The sequence below is a fragment of the Oratosquilla oratoria genome, chromosome 23 (assembly GCF_046742065.1).
Source record: "Oratosquilla oratoria isolate Oo_2021 chromosome 23, ASM4674206v1, whole genome shotgun sequence".
Lineage (NCBI taxonomy): Eukaryota > Metazoa > Arthropoda > Malacostraca > Stomatopoda > Squillidae > Oratosquilla > Oratosquilla oratoria.
The window spans coordinates 20710411-20732910 of NC_134799.1; the positions used below are offsets into that span (position 1 = coordinate 20710411).

General features: G+C 38.6%; 1 protein-coding gene across 1 annotated transcript in view; it reads left to right on the forward strand.

Moving 5' to 3' along the window:
- Positions 1 to 22500, forward strand: part of LOC143037736 (uncharacterized) — a 169417-nt gene that overhangs the window by 27008 nt on the left and 119909 nt on the right. Inside the window, exons 10-13 of the mRNA XM_076206284.1 lie at positions 8785 to 9045; positions 9656 to 9991; positions 10807 to 11019; positions 11885 to 12175. Of these exons, the coding sequence (XP_076062399.1) occupies positions 8785 to 9045; positions 9656 to 9991; positions 10807 to 11019; positions 11885 to 12175 (1101 nt within the window). The remainder of the gene's footprint in view (positions 1 to 8784; positions 9046 to 9655; positions 9992 to 10806; positions 11020 to 11884; positions 12176 to 22500) is intronic.

A 22500-nucleotide genomic window follows, 5' to 3' on the forward strand; every position in this document is an offset into this window, starting at 1 on the left:
AATTGGTGAGGAACAGTGTGGATCAGATCTTTGTGGTAAGACAGATATGTGAGAAAGCTATAGGAAAGGGGAAGGATGTTTTTTGGGCTTTTATGGATCTGGAAAAGGCTTACGATAGGGTAGACAGAAAGGCACTGTGAGAGGTTATGCAGATATACGGGATAGGAGGAAAGCTTCTAGGAGCTGTCAAGAGTTTTTATTAGAGTAGTAGAGCTTATGTCAGGATTAGAAATGGAGAGAGTGAGTGGTTTGAGGTAAAGGTGGGACTTCGTCAGGGATGCGTTATGCCCTGGCTGTTCAACTTATACATGGATGGGGTAGTGCGAGAGGTAAATGCAAGGGTAGTGGGTCAGGGATTGGAGATGGTTAAAGAAAATGGAGAAAAGTGGGAGGTGAGCCAGTTGTTGTTTCCGGACGACACTGCGCTTATGGCAGGATCAGAGGAGGGATTGAGGAAGTTGGTGACAGAGTTTGGGAGAGTATGTGATAGAAGAAAGCTAAAGATAAATGTGGGTAAAAGTAAGGTGATGAGATGTACAAGGGGTGAAAGTGGCAGTAATCTGGAAGTGACTGGAGGAAGTGGATAGTTTTAGATACTTGGGTGCAAATGTGGCAGGAAAAGGTGGAGTGAAGGTGGAGGTAGAATGTAGATTGAGAGAAGCGAGTAAATGCATTGGTGGATTAAAAAGTGTAATGAGGAATAGACATTTGGGAATGGATGCTAAGAGGAGACTGTATGAAGGAGTGATTGTGCCAACAGCACTGTATGGGGCAGAAACATGGAACATAAGAGAGGAAGAGAGGAGTTTGAATGTATTTGAGATAAGGTGTCTGAGAAGTATGATGGGGGTTACTAGGCTAGATATAGTGAGAAATGAGGAGGTGAGAAGGAGAACAGGGGTGGAGAGGGAGTTGGGAGATAGGGTTGATGAAAGAGTATTAGGATGGTTTGGACACATGGAAAAAATGAGTGAAGAAAGACTTGTAAAAGAGGTATGGAAGGCAGATGTGGAGGGAGTGAACATGAGGGGACGTCCTAGGATGAGGTGGATGGATGGGGTGAAGGGGGCTTTGGGGAAGAGGGGAATGTCTGTTGAGGAAGGACGGGAGAGGACAGAAGACAGGGGTGAATGAAGAATGGTTCGGGTCTTTTAATGTGTGTGAATGTGGTACAGATGAGAGTAAAAGGGAAGAGATAGGTAGTATGTTTGTGAGAAGAAAGATGGATGTGTTGGCACTGAGTGAAACTAAGTTGAAAGGGAGGGGCGAGTGTGACTTTGGGAGTGTAGTTGGGAGGTTCTCAGGAGTGAAGAAGGGACGAGAGAGAGAAGGGGTGGCTATAATAGTAAATAAAGAGATAGGTAAGTGTGTAGTGGAGTGGAAGGAGGTTTCTTCAAGGTTAATGTGGATGAAGGTGAAACTGGGAGGGGAGATGTGGGTTTTTGTAAGTGTATATGAGACTGGTAGTGAGAAGAGTATAGAAGAAAGGGAGGATTCTGGGTGGATGTAAATGACTGCATCGAGTGATTTGGGAGAAATGTCAATGTAGTTGTATTGGGAGACCTTAATGCTAGGGTAAGAAATGAACCAATAGACGGAATGTTTGGAAAGTGTGGAGTTCCAGGAAAAATCTTAGTGGAGAGTTGATGGTGGAGATGTGTCTCGAAAGAGAGTTGATGATAGCAAATGCAATATTTAGGAAGAAAGTCAAGCATAAGTACACATGGAAGAGAGTGGTGGATGGAAGGGTGGCAGATAGAGTGCTAATGGACTATATGGTGGTAACCATGAGTATAGTAGAAAGAGTTAATGATGTACATGTTCTAAGGGGAGAGGGTGGGGGAATATCAGATCATATTTTGGTAGAAGGTAAGTTGAGAGTGGAGGACAGGTGGAGAAAGAGGAAAAGGACAGAAGGTAGGGAGGTACTTAGAGTGAACTGCTTAAATGAAAAAAAAGGAGAAGGACCATAAGAAGCTGAGAGAGGAGTGGGAGGGAGTAAAGGATAGAGTAGAACTAGAAGTGGAAGAGGGATGGGGATGGTTCAAGGAAGGAGTCATAAGGTGTGCAAAGACGGTACGTGTAACAAGGAGCATGGGAGGAAATAGAAGGAAGGGTAGTGAGTGGTAGGATGAGGAAGCAAAGAAGGGTGTAGATGAGAAGAAGCAAGCTTTCATAGATTGGCTACATATTAGGACAAGGAAGTCATATGAGAGGTGCAAAATAAAGAGATGAGAAGGAAAGCATAACATAAAGGAGGCAAAGGGAAGAGCAGATGTGAAAAGGGGTAAGAGTATGGCAGAAATTTTCCAAAGTAATCAATAATGTTTTGGAAGGAAACTAAGACAGGAAGATGAGGCGAATCAAGTACAGAAGAAAAGGTAAAAGATGCAGATGGAGAGATGATAATGGAAGAGAGAGAGCGGTGAGAGGAAGGTGGGAAGAGTATTTTAGGGAGTTGCTAAATGTGAAGCAGAATAGGGAGGGAAAGGTAGTTGCAGTAGGGAGCGCAAAGAAAAGGACCGTGATGAGTGGGGAAAATGGAGGAGAAATAGGGAAAGATGAAGTGAAGGCAGCTGTTAAGATGATGAGAGCAGGTAAGGCACCTGAGTTGGATGGATGCCATGCAGAATGTCTGAAAAAAGAGGTACAGTCATGGTGAAGTGGCTGGTGGGGTTATTTAATGTTTGTTTAGGAGAGGGTAGAGTGCCAGAGGACTGGAGGAGTGCCTGTATAGTTCCACTTTACAAGGGAAAAGGGGACAAGTGTGAGTGTAGTAGTTTCAGAGGGATCAGTTTGTTGAGTGTAGTTGGAAAGGCTTATGGGAGGGTTTTGATTGAGAGGATTAGGAGAGGAACAGAGGGAGTAATTGGTGAGGAACAGTGTGGGTTTAGGACAAGTAGGGGTTGCATAGATCAGATTTTTTGTGGTAAGACAGATATGTGATAAAGCTATAGGAAAGGGTAAGGATGTTTTTTGGGGCTTTTATGGATTTAGAAAAGGCTTATGACAGGGTAGACAGGAAAGTATTGTGGGAAGTATTGCAGATATATGGGATAGGAGGAAAGCTGTTAAGAGCAATTAAGAGTTTTTATGAGAGTAGTAGAGCTTGTGTTGGGTTAGAAATGGAGAGAGTGAATAGTTTGAGGTAAAGAAGGGACTTCGTCAAGGATGCGTTATGTCGCCCTGGCTGTTCAATTTATACATGGATGGGGTGGTGTGAGAGGTAAATGCAAGGGTAGTGGGTCAAGGATTGGAGATGGTTAAAGAAAATGGAGAAAAGTGGGACATAAGCCAGTTGTTGTTTGCTGACGACACTGCGCTTGTGCCAGGATCAGAGGAGGGATTCAGGAAGTTAGTGACAGAGCTTGGGAAGGTGTGAGAAAGAAGGAAGCTGAAGATAAGTGTGGTTAAAAGTAAGGTGATGAGATGTACAAGGGGAGAAAGTGGCAGCAGACTGGAAGTTGAGTATTAAGGGAGAGAGACTGGAGGAAGTGGTTTTAGACACTTGGGTGCGAATGTAGCAGGAAAGGGAGGAGTAGGGTGAAGGTGGAATGTAATTAGGGAGAAGCGAGAAAATGCCTTGGGGGATTAAAAAGTGCAATGAGAAATAGACATTTGGGAATGTAGGCTAAGAGAAGAGAGGATTTTATGAAGGAGTGATTGTGCCAACACCACTGTAGGGGGCAGAAACATAGAACATAAGGGAGGAAGAGAGAAGGAGTTTGAATGTCTTTGAGATGAGGTGTCTGAGAAGTACGATAGGGGTTACTAGGCTGGATAGAGTGAGAAATAAGGAGGTGAGGAGGAGAATGGGTGGAAAGGGAGGTGGGAGATAGGGTGGATGAAAGACTATTGGGATGGTTTGGACACATGGAAAGAATGAGTGAAAAAAGATTAGTAAAAGAGGTGTGGAAGGCAGAGGTAGAAGGACTGAACAAGAGGGGTCGGCCTAGGATGAAATGAATGGATGGGGTAAAAGGGGCATTGGGAAAGAGGGGAATGACTGTTGAGGAAGGACGGGAGAGGACAGACGATAGGAGTAAATGGAGAATGGTTATGTATGGATGATGCTGTGATACATGAGGGGGAGTGGGTGGGGGATGGGGGGTGAGGAAGTATGTATGAGAAAAAAATTGACGCAGCCCGAAGGGATTTCTTCCCGTCTTCTCCTTTTCTACATGAGGGGACAGAGAGGGGGGTCGCCGAATGTATGAAGCGGCCTTGCTGTGGATGTGCTGTGTCTTGCGACACTGCTTCTGACCCAGGCCAGTGGACAGGATGCAGGGATGATCCGTCATCAAGGAGGTGCCAAGATATGAGGGAGGGAGGAGGGTGGAGGGGAGTGGAATATGTAGGGAATGGAATGGGAGGGAGTTATTTCTATGCCTTTTTCTTTTAGGCTACCCCCGTGTAAGGGGGAAAAAGCCTTTGGGATATGTAAGTATGTGTATATATATATATATATATATATATATATATATATATATATATATATATATATATATATATATATATATATATATATATACATACATAGGTTCAATATATAAGCCAAAGACATTATCATTAGCAGACGACAAACTGTTATTTCAAGAATTGTCTAGTTTCTGCAACCGGGATTTATTGATAATGGGTGATTTCAATTTTACTGACATTGATTGGATGACCCTTGAACATGGCTATATAGGTAGTCGCTTGATTGATTTTCTTGGTGACAATTACTTAGTTCAGGTGACAATTACTTATTTCAGATGACAATTACTTAGTTCAGCATGTAAAAGAGCCCACTAGATATGGAAACTTACTCGATCTATTGATCACTTGCATGGTTACTGATGTAGAAGTCGGTGAAATTGTTACAAATAGCGATCACAACTTAGATTCAAACTCCTAAAAATTTTAGAATAGATACTTGTGTTTCTAAAATACCCGATTTCAGTAGGACTACGTCAGGAGCTTCAGCTTACAGATTGGAAGGCAAAATTAAGCGAAAGACCTGTAGATCAGGTGTGGGAAATATTTCAAAATACGCTCACTAAGATGATTCATACTTGCATTCCTTTTAAAGACAGCCGTCCCCCAAATCAGGCTCGCCCACAGTGGTTCGACAAAGAAACTGAAAAAGATATTGCTAAAAAGAGACAGGCTTATAAGAAGTATAAGTGCTCGGGTACATCTAATGACTATGAAAATTATGTATCAATACAGAGAGATTTAAAAAAGACAATAAAAAAAGAAAGCGACAATACGAAATGAATATCGCTGATAAGTCCAAAGAGAATCCCAAAGAATTCTATAGTTACATTAGAGATAAAAAGGCTGTCAGGAATCACATTGGTCCACTATTATCTGCTGACGGTCAACTTGAATATTCAAATGAAGGAATGTGTAATATTTTAAACAATTGTTTTAGCTCGGTATTCGTAAACGAAACACCTCAAAGTCAACTCCAAACTGAAACCTGTGAAAACTCTAAGGTAAACTTACTCACTACGGTAAATATAACAAAAGAAAAAATTAAAAGGTGTATAGAGACACTCAAAGTTAATCAAACACCAGGGCCTGACGGCTGGCATCCAAGAATCTTAAAGGAAATAAAAATGAGATTGTTGTTCCATTAGAAATTATTTTCAAGAAATCTATCATATCCGGAGATGTCCCAACAGAATGGAAGCTAGATAACGTTACTCCCATATTCAAAACAAGGTGACAAAAAGAAGCCAAATAACTATAGGCCTATAAGTTTGACTTCAATCGTAGGAAAAATAATGGAAACTATCATCAGAGATGCTATCGAACATCATTTAGAAAGTAACCGTTTGATAAATGATAACCAGCATGGTTTCAGACATAAACGTTCTTGTGTGACTAGCTTACTCGAATTCTACAACACAGTTATCTCGAATTATGACAAAAGAAACAATATAGATTTAATATATCTAGACTTTGCAAAAGCTTTTGATACCGTCCCACACGAAAGACTACTTACTAAATTAGCCTCACACGGAATAAGTGGTAGCCTATTAAGTTGGACTAGTAATTGGTTGAATGATCGAAAATAGAGAGTTGTTTTAAATGGAAAAACTTATAGATGGAATAATGTTACAAATGGAGTTCCTCAGGGTTCCGTTCTTGGGCCACTTCTATTCATAGTATATATAAATTATGTAGACCATCGACTAAAATCTACTGTTTCCAAATTTGCTGATGATACAAAACTGTGCGGAATGGCAAATGATCACTTAAACCAATTAGATATTCAAGAAGATTTAGATAAATTATAACAATGGCCTGAAAAGTGGCTAATGAAATTTAACACAAGTAAATGCAAGGTAATGCACATAGGTAAAAATAACAGTACGATTACAAGTTATTTGAAAATTCGTTAACAAAAGTGAATAGTGAAAAAGATCTCGGCGTAATTATCAGTAACAATCTCAAATCATCCAAGCAGTGTATTTCAGCCTCTGAGAAAGCAAATAAGATTCTAGGACTGATTGCGCGATCTTTTGACTTCAAAAGTCCATCACTCATTAACAAGCTATATAAATCGTTAGTTCGTCCACATTTGGAATATGCTGTTTCCGTATGGTCACCGAATCTCATTAAAGACATTGACAGACTGGAAAAAGTACAACGGCGAGCCACAAAACTGATTCCAAATATCAAAAATAAATCATACGAAAATCGACTAAAACATATGAGTCTGTTTTCCCTAAAAGCGTAGACTCAGAGGTGACTTGATACAGGTCTTTAAAATTCTAAAGGGAATTAACAACATCAAAAGTGACAAAATTTTCACACTCAATGAGAATCAGACAAGAAACAATGGTCTCAAACTGTCCGGAAATAGATTCGATTTGGAAGTGGGTAGAAACAACTTCGCCAACCGTGTAGTTAATGAATGGAATAAACTCCCTGCAGAGACAGTGCAATGTAGTTCAGTTCGAAGCATAAGAATCATTTAGATAAACACCTAAGCAAGATGATGTAGTGATTATCATCTATTATATATTATTTGTTTTGTTTTGTTATCATTTGTCTGTTTGATTCTCATTAGTTATTAGTTATATGTCAATTTATCATTATTTACTATTTATCTGTTTGTTTATTATATAACTATACCTATGTATTTATTTATATATTTTATTTGTTATTTACATTATTGTAGTTTTTATTTATTCAATTATTATTATTTTCATTTTGTTCGCATCCGACCTAGATATGGACCAAAAGGTCTCCTGTCGGTATGCTCCGCCTCTGTAATCCTTTGTAATATATATATGTATATATATATATATATATATATATATATATATATATATATATATATATATATATATATATATAAAATATATATATATATATATATATAATATATATATATGTATATACAGTATATATATATATATATATATATATATATATATATGTATATACAGTATATATATATATATATATATATATATATATATATATACATACATACATACATACATAATGTTGCGTGGCCGCAAGTCCATGTGTCCCTTTGTAATAGATGTACAGTACTCTCCATGTTACCACCTGTTTCGGGTAGTTGTAGCCACGTCCTAGTTTTCGTCTTCCTGAATTACAGATCGTATGAAATACAATTTTCTATGTTCCGTGTGTATTATTCCTTTGTTATCATTTTGTTTTAGTTAGCTAGGATATTGTTCGTATTGTATATTGTACCTTATTATGTTAATGATGTCTGTATGTGTAGTATATTATTCCACTCACCCTGCCAGTAATGAAATAAATGATAACGGTTTGCGAGTTGGCAACTGCGGCCCCCCATTGTGACTGCAGTCACGAAGTATACTATATCCTCTCTCTCTCTTGGTTCTGAACTCGTTTAAAGCGGACACAATTTTTTCCGCTCATCTATAATCCCTAGGTTAAGTATGTTAGGTGGACCCTAGTGCTAACAAGTGGTCCGGGTAGGCATAAAATAAGTGTGTGTGTAGTGTTAAGTGAATATGAAAATTAACTATGTCAGAACACCATAGTTTTGCCTTAACCTTGCCCCTCTGAGTTATCCACCGGTCACCTAATTTATTGACACACGACCTTGAAAGTACTGCAAAGAGATTTATATTTGATATGCAGTATATTGTTACCCTACCATTTAGACTCAATCTTGCGCCAATGATTGGAGATAGTATTGTTTCTCCAATTAAGATTGGGCTTTAATGGGAGAGGTAACAATGTATATATATATATATATATGTATATATATATATATATATACATATGTATATATGTATATATGCATGTATATGTATATACATATGTATATACATATATGTATATATATATATATATATATATACATTATATGTGTATATATATATATGTATATATATATATATATATATATGTATATACATATATATGTATATATATATATATACATAATGTGTGTGTGTGTGTGTGTGTGTGTGTGTGTGTGTGTGTGTGTGTGTGTGTGTGTGTGTGTGTGTGTGTGTGTGTGTGTGTGTGTGTGTGTGTACGTGCACATGCGCTAAATTATGCCTTTGTTTATCTCGGTTTGTTTTAATGAAGTGCATGGAATTAACGTTTTGATCCTATCATTATCAAAAATGGTGATCACTTTGAACTTCTAGTCTCCCTCCGTTCTATGACTCTGATTCTTCGTTGGAGTATTGTCCTTCTGGATAGACGAGCTGGTTATTGCCGGCAAAATACCCTATTCTCCCGTTCTCAGCAATCCAAAAATGACCATTTTATTTGCAGACTACAAGGTAGAGGCACAGCAGTTGATGGAAGACATGGTTGAAGTTCGGTGGTCGCCACTTGCTGACAACGCAAATTTCCTGATTCACCGTAATGGCGAAGAAGACGTTTACAAAGAGATAACAACGAAGTGCGGAAACGATAACTCCAAAACTTGCAAAGGATATTTCATTGGTCTCAAACCTCATCAGTACACCATCGATGTCAAGGAGCCCGATTCACCTACAAATGTCGTGGCAACTGAGATTGACGTGACCAATGGTAGGTAATTTTTACATCCCATCCTGCTGTTATGCGTTCTTTTTCCCTCTGGCGATCATCTTCTGATCTTCGAGAGACGCTTCATCCAAGTGGCGTCTTTCCAGTTCAGGGTCTCCATCCTTGGTTGTTTTTCTCATGTTCTTATCAACAACACTGACAATAATGAACCAAGGTCTAAACAAGAACAGGCCCGTTCGCTTCGGAAAGCTAACCGTATCATGTCATATGGAGGTGCGTCAATCGACTAATTCGGTCATGACGTCGCTGTCTCTCCAAAATGAGTTGCCCAGCTCCTCTTCACAAATTACAACAGAAATTACACAGGACGCTGTCATGCATCTCCCACTCTTGTCTACTTAAATCGAATATGGGTCCCCTTAAGCTGAATGAAGTCGTCTAGTGTTAGGTAAATGTCGGTGACGTATCCTCGTGCAAGATGCTAGTCACGATTCGGTTAAACGTCGAGAACTCCCCCTATCAGGAGGCTATGACAGTGCCCCTACACATTGGACTTTGTAGCTCGCGACACATTCCCGCTTCTGAAAACTCGCAGCCCTGTTGCACAGCTTTCCCGCCTCACATCTCTTTCTCCTCTTTCTTCCCTCGACAGGAGATCTACCCAAAGAGATAAGAGTCACCCGGATTACAAGAACCTCAATTCCGTCCAAAGGTGAAGAAGGCACAAACACGCCAGCATATTTGAAATTTGCTTTCGAAGGATACAGTCTAAGAGAAGGAGAACAACTCCATTTGACCTACTTCAGCCTGAGTGGAGACAACGTCACCCAGTACCCGGCTTCCTTTGTTGGTAACCAAGAAGTCATCTTCCAGATAGATAATCCTGAGGTCATTGCCGTCGGTGCCGAACCTGTGTTAATCTTTATAGCTAGAAAAACTGACAGCGACGAACCCGTGGCTGCTGGTCGTGTAACTTATGCTCCACAAGGTGAGTTATAACCATAAGAGACAATAATGTGTGTGTGCTCGTGTGTGTTTTTATTGTTGCTGTGTGTCTGTGTTCGTGTATGTATGTGTCCGTGTGTGTGTGTGTGTGTCTGTCTGTCTCTGTGTGTGTGTTCGTGTGTTGTTATTGTTGTTGTGTGTTGCGTGTGTGTGTGTGTGTGTGTGTGTGTGTGTGTGTGTGTGTGTGTGTGTGTGTGTGTGTGTGTGTGTGTGTGTGTGTGTGTGTGTGTGTGTGTGCGTGCGTGTGTGTGTGTGTGTGTGTGTGTGTGTGTGTGTGTGTGTGTGTGTGTGTGTGTGTGTGTGTGTGTGTGTGTGTGTGTGTCTGTGTGTGTGTGTGTGTGTGTGTGTGTGTGTGTGTGTGTGTGTGTGTGTGTGTGTGTGTGTGTGTGTGTGTGTGTGTGTGTGTGTGTGTGTGCACGCGCGTGCTCTCTCTTTCCTCTCCAGTTCAATTATCTTGCACATTTGACTTGCCTCTCAACTTGCCCCATGTAAATGAGGCTTTATGGCCTCTTCCGTTCATAACTGATTCTATGTATCCTGATACAATGGTAACCATATTTGCGTCACACGTTCAAGAACATCAGAAGGGTTCGCCTTTATCCACACACGCTCACCTCTGATCGCTGACCCCGAGACAAGAAGCGATCCCTCAGGCCCATATCCCCTTTCAGATTTCTGATTTGTGGCTCTCAACTCCATCGAAGGAGAAGGGGTATCCGCTGTGTAGGAGAGCAGGGTTTCTTGGGGGGTCCCACTGAGGTCAAGCTTTGTGTCGCTCATGTCCTTATCTCCTTTCAGATTTCTCCTCCGAGCCTCTCAACTTCATCGAAGGAGAAGGGGTGACCGCCATTCGAGTACAACCCTCAGAGGCGGTTCACATTGATTTCAGCGACGAATCCTGCAAAGACTCTATCTGCTACTTCCTCGGGGCGACGAAGGACGACATCGTCACCATCTGCAAGAAATTGACCGATGTCGAGTATTGCGAGGAGACGTCAGCCAGCGACACCAGTAAGTCACTCAACTGTCAGGGTGTGTGTAATTCTGGCCGGTCTTCCACCGTTTCAGACACTGATCAGCCCCTTAGTCTACGACGAGTTTGTTTTTTTTCTCACTCATTCATTCCATGAGCCCAAACTACCATAATAAACTCTCAAGAGTCCTATGTGCCAACTCCCTCTCCATCCCAGCTCTCCTCAGTTCTCACTCTATCCATCCTCATAACCACCACCATATTTCTCGGACGCATTTCAGTTTCTCCTTTCTGCCTCCCTCAAGTCCCAACTCTCCGCCCCAAACAATATCGGAGGCACAACAACTCCTTCATATAATATCATCATTTTTTTGTATCCATTCCCAGATACCTATTTCCCATGACACTTTTCTCATTCCCCCAAGTCATTTACTTGCTTCCCTCACTCTTCTGTGTATCTTCACCCACACTCCTGCCACATGTGACCCTAAATACATATATGTATATCTATACCTGTATATATATACATATATATATATATATATATATATATAGATATAGATATATATATATATATACATATATATATATATATATATATATATATATATATACATATATATATAAATATATATATATATATATATATATATTTATACTGATGTAACATCAGTAAGTATCTGTGAAAATATCTATGTTCAATAAAGACATTCGTATTTGTGTGTGTTTGTTTGTGTGTGTGTTTGTGCTTGTGTTTGTGTTTGTGTGTGTGTGTGTGTGTGTGTGTGTGTGTGTGTGTGTGTGTGTGTGTGTGTGTGTGTGTGTGTGTGTGTGTGTGTGTGTGTGTGTGTGTGTGTGTGTAAACGAGTTCACTTGAACAGCAATTTTCCACATCCTTTGCAGGTTCATTGGAAGAATCTCCCACGATGGTGCTAACTCGAGAGTGGACAGGTCAGGAGGTCACACTGACGCTTTCCGACCTCGTAGATGACCCTCTCAGATCCATCGACATGGTAGCTTGGGTCCCCGGCGAGGAAAACCCAACGAGTTACTCCCCACCTGGATACCAGTGCGAGATCGAGGAGACCAACTGCAAGCAGGTTCTCGAAACGGCACCCGACGGAGACTCTTTCAAGGTTATAGTCACCTACGTGACAAACGACGCCATCAAGTCAGTCGTCAAGACGTTCCTAGGTTAGCTGCTAACTGGTTTTCGTGGTAGTTCTATCATCAATATTATTATCATTACTATTATAATTATTATTATTTTTATTATTACTATTATTATCATTATTATTATTATTATTATTATTATTATTATTATTATTATTATTATTATTATTATTATTATTATTATTACTGTTATCATTATTGTTATTATTTTTATTATTCTTATTATTAATTATCATTATTATTATTATTATTATTATTATTATTATTATTATTATTATTATTATTATCATTATTATTATTATTATTATTATCATTATTATCATTATTACTACTATTATTATTATTATCATTATTATTAATATTATCATCATTATTATTATTATTATTTTTATTATTATTATTATCATTATCATTAACATTATTACCATTATCATTTCTATAGTAATAGTACAACATCTTACTATTAGCACTATTATTATTATTATTAATATTATTATTATTATTATTATTATTATTATTATTATTATTATTATCATTATTATTATTATTATTATTATTATTATTATTATTATTATTATTATTATTATTATTATTATTATTATTATTATTATTATTATTATTATTATTATTATTATTATTATTATTATTATTATTATTATTATTATTATTATTATTATCATTATTATTAGCACTGATGCCATTACTATCAAGGTACTGTACTATCATTTCTTATTACTATCTGTTAGTACTGTCGCCATTATTTGTAACGTGATTATCATCACATCCACGAGTCACATCAAAGGTTCTTGCTCTTCTCCACAGACTTTAACATATCAGCTACCCAGTTCTCCAAGAACACTCTCGAGGCATCTTGGGAGGCTCAAACGAATGCCAACGACGGAAACGCTAATTTTGTGACCACCCTGAGCGCGCCGGAAATGCCCGAAGAGCATTTGAGCGTCTCATGCGGAGAAGCTGGACAGGACACCAGGTGCAAAGCTTACTTCGTGCTGAAGGAGGCCGGAGAGTACGTCGTCCGCATCAGCCTAAAAGAGGACCAGAAGAACCAGGTCGCTTACAGGATGGAGATGCACACTCAGGAGAAAGGTTGGTACTCATTGCATTTCGTCCTGTTCAGCCTGTGTCGCGTATGACACACACACACACACACACATACACACAACTAAGAGTGTCTTACACAAATATAGATGGATTAATAACAGGATTGAATGAGCTGAATGATTATTTGAAGGAAAAAGAACCAGACATAATGGGAATTGTAGAAACAAAATTAAAAGGTCCACTACCACCCAACAGTGTAGGACATGATGCATATAACTATTGGATTAGAAACAGAGAGAAAAAGCAAGGGGGTGGAGTTATGTTCCTGACTAAGAAGGATATAAACGTGAGGTGTGTCACATATGGAAAGAATACAGTAGAGATGATAATGATGAAAGTAGAAGACAGAGATAAGAAGAGCAGAACGTTTGTGATCAATTATGTGCCTCCGAAAACAGCCTCATGGGAGGAGAGTGAACATAAAAGTATGTTAGAGGACACAAAGATAGCATTAAACAAGATAATGGAAGATGGAGGAAGAATAGTTATGATGGGCGACTTTAATTGCAAAGAAATCTGCTGGGAAGAAATGACAGTAAAGGGTGGAGACGGCTCATGGGGAAACGCTCTACTTGAGATGATTACTGACCATACAATGACACAATGGATACAGGAGAACACTAGGTATAGAAATGAAGAAGAGCCATCGAGACTAGACCTAATAATTACATCTGAACCTAGAATAGTGGACAAGATTGAATATAAAACACCAATAAGTAAAAGTGACCACATATTGATTGAACTGGAACTTAATGAAGAAAAATATATGAAAAGAAATGAACAATATAGAAAAGGAAGAATGATGTATGAAAAAACAAACTTTGATAAAATAAGAGAATTCTTTCAACAAGAAAACTGGGAAGAAATATACAAAAAAGAAACAACAGTGGAAGAGAAATGGAATATTTTGACAAAAATTTACAAAAAAGGAGTGGAAAAGTATGTCCCAAGACAAAAACAAGAAAAAGAATATGTAAAATGCTGGTACAACAAAAGTTGTAGGGAGTTAAAAGACAAAAGAGACAAAGCCTGAACCAGATGGAAAAATGACAGACCTGAAAAGTGGAAAATATGTACCTGTTATAGAAATGAATATGTTCAAACGTGCAGAGAGGAAAAGAGAAAATATGAAAAATATGTCATAGAAAAGTGTAAAGATTAACCAAAAATATTCTACAGATTTGTAAACAATAAACTGAAAAACAAACAAGACTTGGAGAAATTAAGACAGGAGGGAGTTGAATACACTGAGGAAATGGAAATGGCGGAAATTATGAACAAACATTTTAAATCAGTGTTTACAAGGGAGAACATACAACCTGAAAAGAACGAATGGAAAGAGAAAGTCCCCCCTATGAAAGAAATAGAAGTAACAAAGAATGAAATATTGAAACACTTGAGTAATCTTGATGTCAGAAAATCGCATGGACCAGATGAAATAGCAAACTGGATTTTGAAAGAATGCAGGAATGAACTGGCAGACAAAATACATAGCATACTAAACAGTTCCTTGAAAGAAGGAAAAGTTCCAGAAGATTGGAAAAAAGCAAATATAGTACCTATATATAAAGGAGGAAATAAAGAAGAACCTACCAACTATAGACCAGTCTCTCTAACAAGTACAATAGCAAAAATTTGTGAAAGAATTATCAAAAGTAGATGGGTAAAATATTTAGAAAAAAATAACGTGCTAAATCCAAGGCAATTTGGATTCAGACAAGGACGATCATGCATCACCAATTTAATATGTTTCTATTCAAGGCTAATAGATATAATACAAGAAAGAGATGGATGGGCTGACTGTGCATTTCTAGACCTAAAAAAGCTTTTGAAAAAGTACCACATAAGAAGTTGCTTAAGAAATTAGAAACTGAAGGAGGAATACAGGGCAAACTGCTAAATTGGATGGAAGACTTTTTGCAAGAAAGAAAAATGAGAGTAGTGATAAGAGACAAACACTCAAAATGGGATGAAGTAATAAGCGGTGTTCCGCAGGGAACAGTTCTGGCCCCAATAATGTTTGCTATATATATTAATGATATGGACGAAGGAATCGAAAGCTATATGAGCTTCTTTGCAGATGATGCAAAACTACTGAAAAGAGTGAAAACAGAAGAAGATTGTGAATCACTACAGAGAGATCTAAATAAAGTACAGGAATGGAGTAGGAAGTGGGAGATGGATTTCAATACAAAAAAGTGTAGTATAATGGAATTTGGAAAAAGCAAAAACAGAATAACAGGATCATATAAATTAGGAGAAGAAGGAATAAAAAAAGTAGAAAATGAGAAGGACCTGGGAGTCATTGTTATGAATAATATGTCACCTGAGAAACATATAAATAAGATTTTTGGAGAAACTTATAACTTGATAAGAACAATCAAAGTTGCATTTACATACCTGGATGAAGAAATGGTGAAGAAAATCCTAATCACCCTGATAAGACCAAGATTGGAATATGCAGCAACGATATGGTCACCAAGTACAAAAAAAATGTATAAAAAAAACTTGAAAGAATACAAAGAACAATTACAAAATTGGCACCTACACTCTCAAAACTATCATATGAAGAGAGACTAGAAAAACTTGAACTACAGACACTAGAGCAAAGAAGAGAGAGAGGAGATTTGATAGCTATCTACAGAATCATGAAAGGCATAGAAATTACTGATAGAGAGAATCTGATAAAATGGGATGACAGAAATACAAGAGGACACAGAAAGAAAATGAAAAAAGACAGCTATAGAAGATATTTGAAAAAGAACAGCTTTCCTCACAGAGTAATAGACAGTTGGAACAAGTTAGATGAGAAAGTGGTGTGTGCAAAAACAATACATGAATTTAAAAATAGTTTAGATAAAATGAGATATGAAGACGGGACTTCACAAGCATAGCTCCCCTTCCCGTAAAATACAACTAGGTACAACTAGGTAAATACACGCATACACACACACATATATATACACACGTACACGCACACACACACACGAGCGCACGCGCGCGCACAGAGAGAAAAATAACACTAAAGCCCCGTTTACACGTGGCAAGTTGAGAGGCAATTCAAATGTGCAAGCTTCTTGACCAAGAGAGAAAAACGAGCAAGTACATGTTCATACAAGGCATTTTTCACTGACTTAGCCTGTGTGAACATGTACTTGCTCGCTTTCCTCTCTAGGTCAAGTAACTTGCCTCGCAACTTGCCCCATGTAAACGAGGCTTAAAAGACAACAGTGTAACCCAGAGACCGTCACTGAATTGAACACATTAACCAAAATAAAATCTGGCAAGTATGCCACATGTCTGTTGGGGGGGGGGAAGCGGCTGACAATAAATATGGCAGAAGGAACGACACCATGAACGGACAGAGACTTGTTCACACCAGCGATTTCAAGCACAGTGCATTTGAGCAACGGCGGTTCAGTTACACTGTACTTCAGTGGAGGCGTTCACACACAATCGCGCATTTTTTCCTTGACTATGCGGTACCGGCGCGGATTCCCCGCGGTTCATACCGCTAGTGTGAATAGGGCCAAAGTTCGTGCTTGTTAACGCAACGCCTCGTTCTTTATCGAGCGCCAGCCACTGCTCCACGGAGACCCTCCAGCCCATCTATCAAGTGCAGCAGCAAGATCACAAGGATAGAAGAGCTGGTAAACGACAGACCATGGCAATGCGATGGAGTCATCCAACACAGCCCAGCAGCAGGGGTGGCCAAACTTTTTCCACCAGAGTGAGCCAGATAACAGACAGAATGACGAGCGCATTGGGCCACATAAACATTTGGTTTAACATAGTGAATACACAAAAAATAAAGACAACATGTTCATTTACCAACACGCATAGTACACAAAAAATAAAGACAAACGCAAAAAAGTAAGACAACACATATTTACTTACCAAAAAGATTTAGAAAAAATATATATATATGCACAGTGCGGCGGCGAGTCGGGTGAACTGACCTCGCGGGCCGTAGTCTGGTGACCCCTGACCTATTCCAAGGTCACGCGGTGTCAGCAACTTCCCATAATCAATAAATTGTTTGAACGCCCGATAGCGCCTCTCATCATTGGGCAAAAGATGGCTATCAGGAACGTAGGGGATGTGGGCTTGGCTGGAAAAGTTTGTTCATTAAGTTGGGCGCCTGAGAACGGATGAAAGCTCCCTTCTGGCCGCAAGAAGAGAGGGAGGGGAGGAGGAGAGACGGCGATAAGGGGCGTCGCTACTTGTCAAGTGATCCTCCGAGGCCGTCTGTCTCGGTGAACTCCTGGTGCTCCTTATATACATCGGGATTAGGTCATAACCTCGTGTTAACTGCCGCTTGGGAGAAGCTCAGCACAGCTTGGGGCGGCAGGTGTTACCAGGACACTCGTTTTATCCGACCCGCCGCGGCCCAAGGGGACCATTTTGTCCGACCCGATGCGGCCCAAGGGACCCTCGGAGGCGCCGACGTGTCAACATTGATGGGTTGGAACGTACGTGTCCCCAGCGAGGGTAGCTGCCTCACAATGGCGATGCCCTCTAAGGTCCATTCATTTTGTTTTCCAGCGCTTCTATCCATGGAGACAATATCGCAGCGAAGAGTTGGGGTCACGGATGTGGCCATGAGGAGATTTAAAAAGGGCAGCAAGGAGGAGGGACAGTATAAGCTAAATAAAGGAGATCAGGAAAGGAGGGCACCCCTCAGCCCCAGGTGTCGCCAGGTGGAGGGTGTGCCCCCAAGAAGCTGAGGGTTACCACGGATATATATATATATATATATATATATATATATATATATATATATATATATATATATATATATATATATATATAGATACATATATATAAAACATGCACACAAATCGAGCCGTAGCCTGAAGACGCCATTTGCCTGGAGGCGAGCCTACTATGATGGTTTCCCTCGACCTCACCTTGCCATAAGAGTGGAAGTTACAGGTCGTTCCTCATTCCCATACGTGAAGACCAGTCTTTAGTCTCGCTGGAAACGCTGGGCCGTAGGGGCGTCACGAGCCCCCACCCCCACCCCACCCCTTTCCAATGCCAGGGGTGTCTTTCCTTTACCGACAGAGTGGTCAACGAATGGGATAGACCTCGTAACCATGACGTAGTGAGCGCTGAAACTATTGGTTGTTTCAAGAGAAGGTTTATGGGTGGGAATGATAAGTGTTAACGGACATGGAACTGCCTAATGTGGGCCTTGTGGTCTCTTGCAGTCTCCTCCATTCTTATGTTCTTATGCTATTTCTTTTCCTTTTACAGAACTCGAGGTCACCCAGGTCAATAACGAGGCAGGAAGCCGGCTAAAACTCACCGTGTTCTTCAACAACGCCCCTGCCAATGATTACCACATCGTCGTCGTGGACACCAACGGCAAGTGGGTGTCTGCCGAGAGCACCCGTTCTGCTGACGATGACACCACCGAAGTTCGATCTCAGGGTCCATCTCAGCTCGAGCAGTACGATGACTTGGAGCTCGACTCAAACTTCGATATCCACAGTGACGTCTGGGTTGCTGTCCGCACAAGCGAGGGGAAGTCCGGTCAAGCCCATGTACCCTTGCTACTCTGTAAGTTGCTGTTGTCATGTTCGAACATTCAAGCCTCGTTTACACGGGGCAAGTTGAGAGGCAAATCAAGTGTGCAGGTTACTTGAACTGGTGAGGAAAGGGAGCAAGTACACGTTGACACAGGCCAAGTCAGAGACAAGTGGCCTGTATCGACATGCACTTGCTCGCTTTTCTCTCCAGTACAAGTAACTTGCACACTTGACTTGCCTCTCAACTTGCCCCGTGTAAACGAGGTTTTACAGAGTAATGACAACCGCCACCAATGTGACTGAAGGACCTTTCTGTACAAGTAGACCCTTGTGTCTAAAAAATTACTCAAGAAACACTACTAGTAATACTCATTCCACAAACACTGTAACAGCTTTTACATAAGTGAACAAATAAATAAACAAATAAGATAATATATATGTATATATATATATATATATATATATATATATATATATATATATATATATATATATATATATATGTACTGTATATATATATATATATATATATATATACATATGTATACATATATATATTCATATATATATACATATATATACATATACATATATACATATATATATATATATATATATATATATATATATATATATATATATTCATATATATATAATATATGAAGTGGGTGGAAAAAGGAAAGACTGAAGTCTTATTCCGAGTTTTATTCTACAAGCTTTTTCAAAATAATATTCTTTTAAAATAGCTTGTAGCGAAATTAGTCAAGAATAAGATTAAAACTTGGAATAAGACTCCAGTCTTTCCTCTTCCCACCCACTTCAACTTGTCAGAATGTCTCAACACATATACTGTATATATATATATATATATATATATATATATATATATATATATATATATATATACATATATATATACATATACATATACATATACATATATATTGTATATATGGGCAGGAGATTTTCTCTCAAGCATGTATGGTTAAACTTAATGGCAAGATTATTATTGCAGAGTTTTTTATCTGCCTTTTCTCTTTCTCTGAGAATCTTTTTCCCTTCCACGGGCAGTTGTCTTATAATGTCACCATATGACATTGTTTTGTCAGTTACTTTGGGCATGGCTTTACCAAAGTGAAAAACTGGCCAGAACGCGTTTTCACACTACTTAGTGCTTCATCAGTGGCTAGACTGTGAATATCTGATTGAATTATTGTGTTTATATATTGTTGGTGGTGGTCTGATATTACATTTTGGGGCTTCTGATTGGCTAGTGGGCTGGACTGGGACTCCCAAGCTATTCTACTTCCTCATTGGTCGGCTGTTGTGTGACGTCATCAGTATTGTGCCTTCTTTCAGTGGGCTTAGATCTCCTTACGCTAGGGAGGGCTTCTAAATCCCTAGTTTGTATATTAAGATTGGGAGATGTTTCTTTAATAAAGAGAGCTTCGAGGATAGGTAGCCTTCTATGGTCTTGATTTGTTGCCAGCACTTCTGTGTTTTCTATTAGAGTTTCTTTATTTAAATTTCTTTTGTGAGCAGAGTGATGGTGGTTTCTGGGAGCTCCTGAAGAGAGGTGGTATGATAACCGGCGTGAGAGCTTCATTGTTGTCATGCCAATATAGTTTGAAGGTTGGGATGCACAGTTCCCAAGTTTACACGTGTACCTATATATGACGTGAGTTCTCTGAAGGTCACTTTTACTTTCTCTTATATTATTCTTTAGTAGCAGTTGAGATGTCTTTTTATTTTGATAATATATAATCAGTTGTACTTTAGAGTTTTCTTCTTTAGGTTTAATATTTCTTTTAATAATTTGTTGCATAACCCTTTCATCTTCTTTGTAGGCTGTGGAGAAGAAGGACTTATAGTAAATTTTAATCAGGTTTTTGGCGTTAATGTCCTGTGGGATTTTGTCTGGGTGGCTTTTGTCCTGTGGGATTTTGTCTGGGTGGCTTTTGTCCTGGTACCATTTGTCTAAAGTTCTTTTTGTGATTCGCTCTATATCCTTATTGGCGAATCCATTATTCATAAGGGTCTGAGAAGCTCTTTCTAACTCATTATGTACTGTTTCCCAATTATTACAGTGACTAAGAGCTCTTCTAATATAAGCGCTGATGGTAGAATCTTTGTATCTTTGGGGACATTCGCTAGTCCCATTTAGGCCCACTAGCCAATCAGAAGCCCCAAAATGTAATATCAGACCACCACCAACAATACATAAACACAATAATTCAATCAGATATTCACAGTCTAGCCACTGATGAAGCACTAAGTAGTGTGAAAACGCGTTCTGGCCAGTTTTTCACTTTGGTAAAGCCATGCCCAAAGTAACTGACAAAACAATGTCATATGGTGACATTATAAGACAACTTCCCGTGGAAGGGAAAAAGATTCTCAGAGAAAGAGAAAAGGCAGATAAAAAACTCTGCAATAATAATCTTGCCATTAAGTTTAACCATATATATATATATATATATATATATATATATATATATATATATATATATATATATATATATATATATATATATATATATATTGCAAATAAATCACTTAAACACGTGATCAGAAATATGCTGGTAACCACAACAAAATCAAATATTCAGTGTTCTCCTCAATGTTTTTACGTGCTCTACGCATATGCAGCCCGGAATTTATTGATGAGGAATTTGAAAATATTTTCAACATTGGTTTAAGCTTAAAGTACCCTAAGACTTTTATAAACAACGCTCTCAAAAAAGCCAAGAAAACTTTTTATAGAAATCAACCTACACCTCCCTTTGAAACCAAGAATCTTTTAGTCATGCCATTTAGTGAAAGTCTTTCTCAGATTCCTCATTTACTCAAAACATGGAATGTTAATGTAGTCTTCAACAATCCATGCACATTCAAGAAATTGATTATTAAGAATTCTCCAAAAAATTCATGTGGCTGCATATACAAGGTTCCTTGTAGAGATTGTGGGAATTTTTATGTAGGGCAAACAGGTAAAGATCTCTCAACTAGAATAAAGCAACATAAATATAGTGTCAGAACAGGACAAGACTCTAATGCTTTATTTGTGCACATGAGGGATCATAATCATTGTATAGACTGGACTAAGGCATCGTCAATTTTATCATGTAATCCTGTTGTTAACAGGAACATCATTGAAAGTAGCCTTATCAAACAAACTGAGTCAGTCAATTTGAACATAAGTAATGGTTTGTATAAATTAGATAATTACATAATTAAGAACATTTGTAAACAATTCGGTATAGGAGATTTTGGTTAACCCCAAGAGTGGACAAATGGCATGGTTCCGTGTAAGACCTTGTGACCTCTCCTAATTTTTCCGTGTGGTGCCTTGTGACCTCTCCTATATTTTTCCGTATGACGCCTTGTCACCTCTCCTAGTTTTACACTTTTCCGTTTATATTGTCTTTGTATTGTACTTTTGTCTGTATTCTCCCCTGAGGATGTGAATTACACGAAAGCGCTTGGGATTTCTGTGTTTCTTTTTCTTAAGTGGTTACCAGCATATATATATATATATATATATATATATATATATATATATATACATATATATAAGTATATGAAGTGGGGGGAAAAAGGAAAGACTGGAGTCTTATTCCGAGTTTTATTCTACAAGCTTTTTCATAAGAATATTCTTTTAAAAAAGCTTGTAACAAAACTAGTCAAGAA